This window comes from Vicugna pacos, chromosome 13, assembly GCF_048564905.1.
Source record: "Vicugna pacos chromosome 13, VicPac4, whole genome shotgun sequence".
Taxonomy (NCBI): domain Eukaryota; kingdom Metazoa; phylum Chordata; class Mammalia; order Artiodactyla; family Camelidae; genus Vicugna; species Vicugna pacos.
Window position 1 is genome coordinate 34,651,690 of NC_132999.1, and position 12,303 is coordinate 34,663,992.

The window sequence follows — 12,303 nt, forward strand, 5'->3', positions numbered from 1 at the left end:
GGAGGTGGTGCTGCTTGAGCTAAGCTTAAAGCACGCATAAGAGTTATGCAAAGACGGGGAGTGTTGGGGGAAAAAGGATATTTTGGGAATGGGCAAGTTCCTGGGCAGTGGGAGGAGAGGGCGGGGAGCCGACTGCGTTCCAGGAAGTAAAAGTAATGGGGACCGGGACGAGGCTGCGGAGGGTGAGAACGACCGACTAGCAGGGAAACTTGAAATAATCCATGCACGTAATAATAACGACTTGAATTAAAGCTCTGGCAGTAGGGACGGCGAGGAAGGGAAGGATTGTAAGCAACTAAGATACAGTTGACTTAGAGGTTGATTGGACATGATTCCTACTACCGTGAGAGTTATCCCCACTGGAGCCCAGTCCTTTCCCAAGGACTCCGGTTCCCTATAAAGGATTCTCAACCCTTTCTCTTTGGTTATTCGCAGTTTCTAGTTCATCTTCAACCTTTCTCTCTCTACTGAGTCTTTTCATCATTATTCAGAATTGTTTGGATTTCTCCCGTCTTGGAAAACCTTTTACTATTACTCATCCCAAACAGGTGTTTGTTATATACAGTTTACCGGGCACTGTGCTCGGCTCTGGGGACACAACAGTCAACAAAAAACACCCAGTCTTGCTTTCATGGAGTTTTACAGTTAATTGGGGGAAACACACTGATCAAAGAATCACTAATAAGTGTGAAATTAATAATTGATAGAAGAGCAACAATGGAGAATTCCACAAGAGGGTAAGACTAGGGGTGGAGAAGTCAAGACCTGAAGAATGAGTAGATGTTAGGTAAAGCATAGGAGAAGAGCTGTTCAAGCAGAAAGAATGTACTGGGGGAGGCCTCAAGGTGGACAGACACTTGGGGGATTGAAGCAGCTATTTAAGGCAAACAGGACCATAGTGAGCAAGAGGATGAGGCAGGTGGGGCAGGTTGGAGCCTATGAAACTGTTAAGATGATGAGTTTCTAAGAGCAATGGGTATAATAGTCAAGGTCCTCCAGTGACCTGCAATGTACTTTAATCCTATATCCCCACTTTTTTTTTTTAACCTCTCTGACCTCATCTACTACTCACCCCTTCCTTATTCCATTCTAACCACACTGGCTTCTTGTGTTTGTTCTACAAACACAGCAGGCACCCTCCTTAAGGCCTTTGCACTAGGTGCTTCTTAGGATGCCTTTCCCACAGGTATCCATCCACATGGCTAATTCCTTCAACTGCTTTAAGTCATCCGTCAAATATCACTTGAATAAGACTCACCTTGACTTCGTTCTGTAAAATTGCAACATTCTACCACCTCCACCCATCCCTTATCCCCTTCACTGCTCTGTTTCCTCTTTATGCTTGCTAGTATTTATCACCTAACATCCTGTATAATTTACTGATTATGTGCCTTGTTTATTGTCTGCCCCATTAGAATTTATATTCTATGCTAAGTGGGTGGGTACTTTTGATGTTTTACTTATTGAAGTATTCCAGGTACCTAAAACTGCTTGACACATGGTAGGCACTCCATAAATATTTGTTCAATGAGTTAATGGGAAGCTATTGAAGGGTTTTTATTTTTTAATTTTTTGAGGGGGAGATAATTAGGTTTATTTTTTTGGAGGAGGTACTGGGGATTGAACCCAGGACCTCATGCATGCATTCTACCACTTGAGCTGAACCCTCCCCCTACTATTGAAGGCTTTAAGTAAGAAAGTGACATGATCATGTCTTAGAAGATAGCTTTACTTTTTGGAGAATGAATTGCAGAAGTCGGCATGTTTGGTGAAGGAAGTTTGGCTATGAAGGGGAGGAGGATGGGTCTTGTGGAAGGGATTGGAGGAGCACGACCTGAGGCTTAGGCAACTTAGGAGGCGGGAACTTTCCTCCATGTAATAGGGGAACGGAGAAGGAGAGTGCAGATGAAGGTGAGCTTGTACATTCTTTTTTCTCTCTCTAAAGGAGGAAGCAATTTCTTTTGATGAAAATGAGGTGATGAACTGTTTGAGGAGAAAATTTGAACCAGAGGCTCTACAGGAACTGTAGTGCAGCCAAGTGCAAGAGTGCAGGCTCTGCAGGTAGACTTTTTGGGTTTGAATTGAAAATTGCTTAATCACAAGCCTCAGTTTCCTCGGAACTAAAATGACGGTAATCTGTTAGGAGATTGAGTGAGAAATCTGGTAAGGCACTTAGTTTAGGGTCTGGCATATAGTAAGCACTCACTAACTGTTAGGTACTTTTAGCTATTAGTTTAAAGGCAGCCAGAACAATAAGGGAGCAGGGAAGATCAACCAGATGTGTTTTCTCATTACTAATGGATAGCCAGCTATGATTTACTAAATCAGGAGAAGATTAGGAATAAACATAGCTCATCTCTCTTCCCCCCCGACTTGCCATCTGCTCTCAGGCAAATCTTTTCCCCTCTCTGATCCTTGGTTTCTCTTTTTTTTCTTTGCATTTAATTTTTTTAAATCACCATCACAGAGGTTTCTCCTTTCTATAGAATGAAGGTTTGGACTACATGTTTCGGTGTAAAAGTGCTACAAGTCTAAACAGATAAACCTCCTACCCACACTTCTGTTCCCAGGCACACTCTAAAGGAGCCCTGTCCACACATAGAGTCATAATTAGCACCAGGGATACACAGGTGCTCCCACCCAGGGGTCTTTGGTCCTTGACCCAGCCAAGCCCTGGCCTCTTACATTGTGTATTGTATATGCCTCCAGGATTGTACTAATGCTGGTCCCTCTGAGGCCCCTTGCAGACGCTCAGCCTTGCTGGTCATACCTCAGTGCCACAGCCAGGCAAGAGCAAACCCATGAGCATTTGAAGAGTGCTTGAGAAAAGCTAGACACTATGTATGAATGGTGTGGAGAGGGAGGTGGCTTTACCCCCTGCAGCACCCCAAGTTTCAGCCTCACTGTGACCGACTACTTTGGCTGGGCCTTTGTGTTCTAGCTGATCATGAAGAAGCCACGAGCAGCTGCGGGAAGTCGAAGTCGTCACAGGAAGCAGTCATCCAGCCAGGAGGGAAGGGAGAAACGTGCCCTCAGCAGCAGCCAGGCCAAGCCCTCCGGCCCTGATGGTGAGGAGTTCAGTCCTAGTCAGAGACTCAGGGGCTGGTTTCTTGGCCACGAAAGGGGGCAGTTTCAGGCTGGGAAGGGAGCATGGTGTGTATCAAGTCATTAAAGTCCCAAGCTCAAGCAAGGGGTTGGGGGTCTAGGAAGCTTTAAGTGGAGCAGACTGAAACCAGGCTGCAGTGCCCCAGGTCCCTGGTGCACAGCTTGTGCAGGGATGATCCCTAAGTTTACTGTGGCTCTAGCAGGCCTGGCCAGGCGGCAGGAGGAGGTGGTATTGCAGGCCTCTGTCTCCCCGTACCATCTATTCAGAGACACAGCTGAGGTCACAGTCCTCCGGAAGAACCTGCTGAGCTGGTATGACCTAGAGAAGCGGGATCTACCGTGGAGAAGGCAGGTTGGTGGGCAAGGGACAGGGATGGTGGGGTAAGGGAGGCTGATGCCAAGCTCCTCCACACTAACCGCCCACCTGGGATTGCACTGGCAGGCAGAGGGTGAGATGGACCTGGACAGGCGGGCATACGCTGGTGAGTACATCTCCTGAGAGCAGGGCTGCTTTGCCTGGACACCCTCAGATCTGGGGTCTAGGGGCTGTGTGCTAGGAGCAGGGCAGGTCAGCAGTGTCCTCATGCCAACCCCTCTTCCCCAGTGTGGGTCTCAGAGGTGATGCTGCAGCAGACCCAGGTTGCCACGGTGATCAACTATTATACCCGATGGATGCAGGTGACTTTAGGGAATGAATGGGAGAGTCATGGTCCAGACCCCACATGACTCCTGTGGGGTGGGGATGAAGAAGGCTTCCTCCACCTCCTTCACCTTTGACCTCATTTCTTTTTGCCTACCTTCGGGCTGTAGAAGTGGCCAACACTGCAGGACCTGGCCAGTGCTTCCCTGGAGGTGAGAGCCATCCGAGGGTAGGAGGAATGGGGACTACTGAGGACTGACCTTTGATCCCTCTGACCTCTGACCCCATCCACAGGAGGTAAACCAGCTCTGGGCTGGTCTGGGCTATTACTCTCGAGGCCGGCGGCTACACGAGGGAGCCCGGAAGGTAAGGGGTGTCAAGGTGCATACGGGACCCCTAAGGCCTTGGGTGTCTCATAACCTTGAGCCTTCCCATCTCAATCAGGTGATAGAGGAGCTAGGGGGCCACATGCCACGTACAGCAGAGACCCTGCAGCGGCTCCTGCCTGGTGTGGGGCGGTACACAGCTGGAGCCATTGCTTCCATTGCCTTTGGCCAGGTGAGCCTATAGCCCACCCCACCTCGTGCATGCCCACCTTCCTTCCTCCCACACCAGGCTGACTCCCAGACTCCTCTGTGCCAGGCAGCTGGTGTGGTGGATGGGAATGTAGTACGGGTGTTATGCCGTGTCCGAGCCATTGGTGCTGATCCCAGCAGCACCCTTGTCTCCCAGCACCTCTGGTAAGTTATTGGGCTGATAAGGGAGATTGGGGAGGGTGTCTCCAAAGGGTCTTTGGCTCACAGCAATGTTCCCTTTTTGTAGGAGCCTAGCCCAGCAGCTGGTGGACCCAGCCCGGCCAGGGGATTTTAACCAAGCAGCCATGGAGCTGGGGGCCACAGTGTGCACCCCACAGCGCCCACGGTGCAGCCAGTGCCCCATGCAGAGCCTGTGCCGGGCACACCAGAGGGTGAGCCATCTGAGGAAGGGGCAGTCAGGGGACCTAGGGAGTAACTCCTTCCCCATGACATCTTGCCCTGTCTATGCTGCTCAGGTGGAGCGGGAGCAGCTCTCAGCCTCACAAAGCCTGCCAAGCAGTGGAGATGTGGAGGAGTGTGGTGAGTGCCAGCTCCAGCCCTTCCCTACACTGTTGAGGAGCTGCCTGTGGCAGCCTCATTCCATGTCATCTTACAACCTGAGTAAGATTCTGCAGAGCTGGGCCAAGGCCTGCTCCCTGGGCTTGGCACCTAAGCCCACCTGGCCTGAGTGGGGCTCCTGGATCTCTGTTCCCAGCTCCCAACACTGGACAGTGCCAGCTGTGCGCACCTCCCACAGAGCCCTGGGACCAGACCCTGGGAGTGGCCAACTTTCCCAGAAAGGCCAGTCGCAGGCCCCCCAGGGAGGAGTGCTCTGCTACCTGTGTTCTGGAGCAGCCCAGGGCTGTTGGCGGTGCCCGAATTCTGCTGGTGCAGAGGCCCAACTCAGGTACCTGGATCCTGGGAGTACAGGAAGGTGGCCTGAGCAACATGGAAGAAATGAAGGAGTCAGCAGCTAAGGCCTAACCCACACCTGGCTGCCCTCCCTCTCAGGTCTGCTGGCAGGACTGTGGGAGTTCCCATCTGTGACAGTAGAGCCCTCGCAGCAGCACCAGCCCAAGGCCCTGCTACAGGAACTGCAGAGTTGGGTCGGGCCCCTCCCAGCCACCCGCCTCCAGCACCTGGGGCAGGTGAGTGAGCATTGGAAGGGCCAGGAATGGTGGCTTCGGTGGCCACATCCACAGGTCTGTTTCAGCCCCTTGATGCTCCCCTCCAGGTGGTCCACACCTTCTCTCACATCAAGCTGACGTATCAGGTATACAGTCTGACCCTGGAAGAACAGACCCTGGTGACCACCTCACTGCCTGGCGTGCGCTGGCTGACCCGTGAGGAGTTTCACACTGCAGCTGTCTCCACCGCCATGAAAAAGGCACTAACTTTTTGTCTTCGTTGTTCTTTTCTGTGTTTCCTACACGTTCTTAGTGAATCTATTACTATGCAAACAAACAAACAAACAAAAAAGCATGTTTTAAACAAAAGTGCCAGGGCATGAACTTGAGGGCAGAACACAGGGGTCTGGCTCCTTGGAGGAAGATGCCATGCCTGCACTTTCTCCTCCCTTTTTGTCTAGGTGTTCCGAGTGTACGAGGGCCAACAGCCAGGGACCTGCAAGGTGAGTCTCTTGGCCCTCACCCATCCATCTCTCTCCAGGCCCAAATCCCACTCACGTGTTGTCACTGAGTTAAAGGACACACGTTTGGGTGAACAGTCTCCATGACAGGCTTCAATGGGGCGAGATGAATGGTTCTTGACCTGGAGACCTTACAGTCTGGGTCCATGGTGGGGAGGGGACAAGAGCAAATGATGGAGACAGTAGTGTCACAGTGTGTGAAATGTCTGAACTAGATTTTGTGGGATATGAGGTAGGGAGCTGTCAGTTCTATCTGGGAGGCAAGAATCAGTAACAGCTGCTTGTAAGAAGCAGCTGGTAATCTGGGTCCTAGAAATGAATCATTTTTTTCCATTTGGAAAAGGAATCTGCAGAAAGGATGTTCTTTCCAGGCCCAAGAGCAGTGTGAGCCAAGGTGGGGTCCAATACAGTCAGCAGCACTCAAGGAGCTGGAGTGGTCAGCAGGGCATGTGCAGGCCAATCAGGCCACTGATGCATTTTAGGTGGAGAGAGGAGTCAGATTTGCATCTTAGGAAGACTACCTCAGGCTGCCTTTTAGAGAGTTGATCAAAGAGTTAGGTACTGTAAACAGGGTGGAAGCTTTATAATATTCAGGCTAGAATCTGAGCTAGATCAGTGTTGTAGTGGGGGAATGGTGGAAGAAGATTCTCTGCTGCCCCCTCAGTATCTCCGTCCTTCGGCTTCTGCACAGGGTTCCAAAAGATCCCAGGTGTCTACCCTGTCCAGACAGAAAAAGCTCAGCCCAGGCCAGAAAGTCCTGGATAGTTTCTTTCAGCCCTACACCTCAGCTGGTGCACCCTAGCCTCAGCAGTACAGCTCAGTGATGCTTCTGGAAGCCCCCGCCCCTGAGAAGCCTGTTTAATAAAGTGCTTATTTTTGTAGTCACTTTGGAGACTTTCTACCCTCTGCCCCCTCACCAAAGTCTTGCTTGGTCCTGACTTCCACTGCTGAGCTCCCATCCTGGGCAGATGGAGGAGGGAGTGATCTGTCCTTCCCTGACCCCAGGAGAGGGAGAAGGCAGCTGCAGGGAACCCCTGCCAGTGGCTGACATCTGACAGCCTTCCTCTAGGCCTCTGGTCAGCTCTGATTGGAGCTGTGCCATTGCCCTAGAGCAGGTGGTTGGGCTCAGCCCCTCCCACTGCAGTGGCTGCTCCCTAGGGGGAGAGGAAGCACAAGGGAGGATTTGTCTTAGACTCCTACTTCAAATACTAAATCATTTATTTAGGGATACATTACATATGCAGTGAAACAAAATAGAAAAGTTATTAATCATAATATTGGGCGTATGGAGGAGGGAAATGGGGATCAGAGGACATAAGAAGGCTTCAAAGTATTGCTTATGTTCTACTTCCTAGTTGTGTAATTCCTTTATTTACATCTTGCTTATATATTATGTGAGAAATGTTTCACAGTTTAAAAAGAAAACCCCACCTCTTTGAACTGCAGTGAGATATTCAACTTTTGGCAGATACTGATAAGATGGAGGCCACACCTGGCCCCTAGGGACAAAACCTTTCATTCCAGGCCTCAGTGGGTGTTTCTCAGTTCCAGCAGGCCTTGTGCTGGACTCCCACAGCTCCAGGACAGGTGGCTTTGCCCAGCTTCGGCCCTTCTCAGGCTTCCTGGCCCCTGGCAGCTTGCTCTTGCACGGACTGCCACAGGGCTCGGATGTTGCCCTGGCCAAAACCTGTGGCCCCTTGCCTCTGAATCAGCTCCAGGAAGAAAGTGTCCTCTGCAAAAAGGGACTTGGTGAAGACCTGAAGCAGAAACTTGCCTCTGTCTCCATCTAGCAGGACCCCGTGTCGGGCCAGCAGGCTAGGCTTATGCCCTGCAGCCAGGATCTGCTTCTCCTTGCCTGGTTGCTGGTAGTAGGCCTCCGGAGGAGTCAGGAGCTGACCTCCGGCCCCTGCCACCCCCTCAGTAGCTTCCATGATGTTGGGTGTGTACAGCCCCACGTGCTGTAGTCCAGGTCCGCCGTTCCGGGCCAGGAACTGCTCCACCTGGTCTTGTCCTTCGGTGACGCCCAGCAGGGACTCAGCCAGGACAAGGGTGGGGACAAGGTTATTGGTAGGGGCCTGCAGAGCAGTGAGCCTCAGCCCCCCGCGCCCGGACCCTGCTGCCACCTCAAGACCCAGCTCCGGATCCTCACCTGGGCTTAGTGGCAGGTGGTGAAAGCCTAGACAGTCGTGGAACCAGCGCATCAGTTTTGGGGAGCTGCTGGGGGTGCAGGCCAGGGTCAGGTGGTCCACGTGGCTGACCCAACCTGGGCCAGGTGCCGAGCTTACAGGCCTAAAGCCAGGCAGGAAGGGCCCGCAGAAGCCGGTGCGCTCCAGTAGCGTCAGGCTAAGGTTGCCAGCGGGCGAGCTGACCACGGCATAGGTGGCGGTGCCCTGTGCATCCCGCACGTTGATGGGGGGCACGGGCACGCTGCAGCCTAGGGCAGCCAGCTCCCGGGCGGCGGCTCCCGCGTCGGCCACATCAAAGCACAAGTTCGTGGCGCCGGGCACCGGATGATGTGGGTCCAGGCCGTACAGCGGCTCCCCTGGACCCCCGCCTTCATTCACCAAAAAGACAGCGTTTCTGCTGCGCAGGGCCAGCTGCCGCCAGCCGTCCGCTTCCCGCACCGCCAGGGGCTGAAAGCCGAAAAGGTGCTGCAGATCTCGGGCGAGAGGCAGACCCGGGGGCACGTGGAAGGCGATGTGGCACAGACGACGGGCGGGCGCGGCCATGGCGGTCCGGGTGGCGACCCCGGACTGTCCTTCCTCTAGGGTCGCTCATTTATCGTTCGGGACTCCGAGACTCTCTGTGCCTGGGTTGTCGTCAGAAGCCGGTAGTCCATTTTTACCAGGAGAGAGGATTCCTTGATCTTTTTCGGGGAGGAGCCACAGACCGACCCCTTGGGCCTTGCAGTTACCCCTGCCGCGCCACCCCAAACTCGTGCTGCTTGGGGACCACCGGGTATGAGCTGACGGTGGTGAGAACCACGCGGAGCCAGTGCTGGGGCGGAGCGGGAGAGAGGGGGCGGGGCCGCGGCTGCCACTCTCCACCCTCCCACCCAATCTGTGTCGCCGGGGACACACGACTGCTCCTTTGGCGTCTGGCTGGGCCGCACCCTTGGGTGCTGACCTTCCCGTGGCCTCTGGGTGAGCCCCACCCTTGGGCATCGACCTTCTCATGGCCTTTTGCTGGGCCACACTCTTGGGCACTAAGCCTCCCTTTCCCAGACCCCGGAGATTACAATAGCTCCTTTTACTAGGTTCCAGACACTGAGCTCCCATTTTTGCTCCAACCTCAGAGCAGAGGGAATCAGCCCTAGCTGGGGGAAGAGCTAGAATTCTCCGCCTACAAGCATGAAATTTCTTAGCAATTTCATTTTTTCAGCTTAAAAATTTTGAAGAATTTTGCTTTTAAGTATTAATGTTCCTTTAAAACTTAAAAAAATTTTTTTAATGTTCTAAGTTACAGATTTTCACTCTTTCCACCAGATGGTCCAGATAAACTGATGTTATAGGAAGACAGGCTGTTTATATAGCTCCTACACTGGTCTCTTCTTCCTCTTGGGAAATCTCAGCTGAACCTGTCTCTTCAACCCCACTTTTCCCTTAACATCTATTACCCCCTTGTCCCAAACAAGATTTGGAGTAAAAAACGGTGGCTCAGGATCTGCACGGGTATCCTTTTTCACCCTCCCTAGCCTGGCATTAAAACAAGCCCTCCTTGCTCTTTGCAGCTTCCTGACTGGGTATTGGGCCAGAGGAGCGTTCTTGGGGCATTTCTGCCCTTGCCACCCAGAACTGTGAGATCACTGGATTGAGAAAATTAGGAGTCTTCTGTAACTTCAACTGGTAACTCTTGAAGGGTTTGGAAGGGCATTCCAAGAAGGGGAAATGGCATAAACTAAAGCTCAGGGAGAAATGTGAGCGAAACCCTCAGAGTAGCAATGGAGCATAAGGTTGGGGAGGCAGTTGGGACAGATGCCACGGTCCTAGGCATTGCAAAAGAGATTCCTTTGTTAGGCAGCCTGATGTGATGACTTACTGTTGAGTTTCACTGGCAAGAGGGAGGATGTGATGAGGGGACAGGACCAACAAAAGGAGGTCTGGCTGTATGTTCAGGCCTACAGCCAGGAAGGCAGTACCCAGAAGCTGGTCAGCAGTGGTGAAAGGCAGTTGGTGCTATTTTGCAGAACAGTGAATTTGAGAACATGGGCTCCAAAAGCCAGATGGACCGGGGTTTAAAATCCACCTTCAACACTTAACTACCTGTATGACTTTCGGCAAGATGCTTAACTTCTCTTAAGCCTTAGTTTCTTCATCTGTAAAAATGAGAATAATAATAGTACCTACTTCGTGGACTTGTTGTAATTAAATGTAGTCTATGGAGCAACCCGGCAAAAGATCCAGGTTTTGGCCTGTGAACCTGGGCCTGACTGCGGGTTCAGGGCATACAAAGGGCTATTCCTCCCTAGGCCTGAGCAATGGGAGGGCTCTGCTTTGGTGATAGATTCTGGGGGCAGCTGTTCTGGGAATAGGGCTCTGAGAGGGTTGACAAAGAAAGGGCTATGTTCTGCCCCAGATATCATGATTAGGGCCCCATGAGAGCAGCTCTAGTGCTTCCAGGCCTTTGGTTTAGAGGGAATTTCCACTCAAGGGCCCAGGTATGGACAGAGAGACCAGAAACAGGACCACTGGCTCATGACTTCCCACCTGCTCCTGAGGGAGCAGGGTATATTTCTGTAGGCTAAGTGGGGGCTGTCTGAAAGAAAGGGTGATCTTGGCTGGGGCACGTTGCCCTGCAAGGTCACTGTGCTTGACTTTGACCCAGGGCACATACTGGGCTCTGAAGAAACTAGCTGGGGGTAGAGAATTAGACTCCATTTCCTGCAGTCCTGCTGGCGTCTGGGCCCTGACCAACGTAGGACTCCCGTCCTCTTGGGTTCAGGACCCTCCGGAACTTTCCCTAGATGTATCCTAGGTGCCTGTCTGCGGTTCCCTTCCTGCTGGGGCAACTGATGCTGAGAGTGGGCGCGCAGGTCAAAACCGGAGAGAACCAGACTATACCACTCACTGGAGAGCTCACGCGTCCGAGAGGCGAGGCGGTGACGCCTCTCCCAACACGTCTGCCTTCTGTAATAACAAGGTCAGCAAAGGTGGAGGCAGGGGCTCTGGAGGGCCGAAGAGTCGAACTCTCGGAGACACGCAACTTTGTTAGTTCTGAGCCTAGGCTGACGGCTACCTGAGGAGCACTCAGCCTTTCCCGAAATCCTGACCCTGGTCCCGTCCCCTCCTGCTCCCCTCTCCCTCCACCTCCCCGCCTCCAGTTCCTCGGACCCCTTCCCCTCTTCACCTGCTCTGGACGCCCCGCAACTCACATCTCTCAGGCCCCACCCCCTCGGACCCGCCCTCCATAGGCTCCCTCCTGTTCCGTTCCTCAGAAAGCGGCTCCCGGAACTCCCGCCTTTCTGGCCCCGCCCCTCCCGAGCTCCCTCGGCGTTTACCTCTCCCGGAGGCGCCACCGGAAGTACGCTCCTTTCTAGCCTTGGCTCTGCCCCGCCCCCGCGTGACTCCGTTCCTCTCCTTCAGCCCTTGAAGTTTTATAAGGGTGGCCGGAAGACCTCAGAGAAGGTGACTTTAAAAAAAAAATTGTGGTAAAATACACATAATACAGTATTTATGTTACATTTTTAAGTATACAGAGGTATTAAGTATGTCCATGTTGTGCAACCATCACCTTATCCGTCTGTAGAACTCTTCTGCAGCTGAAACTCAGTACCCAATAGATAAACCCCCACTCTCCTGCACCCCGCCCCAGCCCCTGGCAACCACTATTCTATTTTCTGTCTCTTATGATTATAACTACTCTAGATACCTCATGAAAGTGAAATTATGCGGTCTGTGTGTGCTTGTGTGTGTTACTGGCGTATTCCATTTAGCATAATGCCTTAAAGTGTCATCCATGTTGTAACATGTCAGAATTTCGAGGTGACATTTGAGTTAATTCCTGAAGGAAGTGATAGTGCAAGAGAGAAAATTGTAAAGGCTCTGAGGCAGGAATGGGACTGGTGTTGGATCAGAAGGCCAGTGCAGCTGGAAGAAGATACGGAGAGGGGGAAGTAGCAGCCAGAAGACAAATTTTGTAGCGTGTTAGGACTTTGGCTTTTACTCTGAGCAGGATAGGAAGCCATTGGAGGGTTTAAGCTGAGGGGTGATGTGATCAGATTCCACATTTCTATTGAACCTCTGCCTGCTGAGTGATAACAGGTTGGAGGGGAGCAACGGCAAAACAGGGAGGCAAATGAAGGGGCTGTTGCTTCTAACATTGTCTGGAGACTTCGG

The 12,303-nt window shown here is 52.4% G+C and overlaps 2 protein-coding genes across 15 annotated transcripts in view; one reads left to right on the top strand and one right to left on the bottom strand.

Moving 5' to 3' along the window:
• Positions 1–12,303, top strand: part of MUTYH (mutY DNA glycosylase) — a 47,754-nt gene that overhangs the window by 332 nt on the left and 35,119 nt on the right. The window contains exons 2-19 of one of the 14 annotated variants that reach the window (XR_012079144.1): positions 1,946–2,061; positions 2,942–3,068; positions 3,306–3,457; positions 3,548–3,587; positions 3,710–3,783; positions 3,916–3,957; positions 4,040–4,111; positions 4,190–4,303; positions 4,388–4,485; positions 4,568–4,712; positions 4,797–4,860; positions 5,036–5,227; positions 5,332–5,468; positions 5,555–5,707; positions 5,909–5,950; positions 9,699–9,813; positions 10,943–11,107; positions 11,403–11,592. Coding sequence is in view for 9 of the 14 variants with exons in the window: in XM_072974542.1 (XP_072830643.1) it covers positions 2,948–3,068; positions 3,306–3,457; positions 3,548–3,587; positions 3,710–3,783; positions 3,916–3,957; positions 4,040–4,111; positions 4,190–4,303; positions 4,388–4,485; positions 4,568–4,712; positions 4,797–4,860; positions 5,036–5,227; positions 5,332–5,468; positions 5,555–5,707; positions 5,909–5,950; positions 6,660–6,770 (1,557 nt within the window). In the remaining 5 variants the exon portion in view is untranslated. Of the gene's footprint in view, positions 1–6; positions 183–1,945; positions 2,062–2,702; positions 2,842–2,941; positions 3,069–3,305; positions 3,458–3,547; positions 3,588–3,709; positions 3,784–3,915; positions 3,958–4,039; positions 4,112–4,189; positions 4,304–4,387; positions 4,486–4,567; positions 4,713–4,796; positions 4,861–5,035; positions 5,228–5,331; positions 5,469–5,554; positions 5,708–5,908; positions 5,951–6,659; positions 6,854–9,698; positions 9,814–10,931; positions 11,593–12,303 lie in introns of those variants that run through there. The other 13 variants (XR_012079143.1, XR_012079142.1, XR_012079146.1 and 10 more) reach the window with 13 other exon arrangements.
• HPDL (4-hydroxyphenylpyruvate dioxygenase like) lies at positions 7,207–9,114 on the bottom strand. The gene has a single exon (XM_006220470.4). It carries the CDS (start codon positions 8,695–8,697, stop codon positions 7,582–7,584), a length of 1,116 nt encoding a protein of 371 aa, XP_006220532.2. The 5' UTR covers positions 8,698–9,114; the 3' UTR covers positions 7,207–7,581.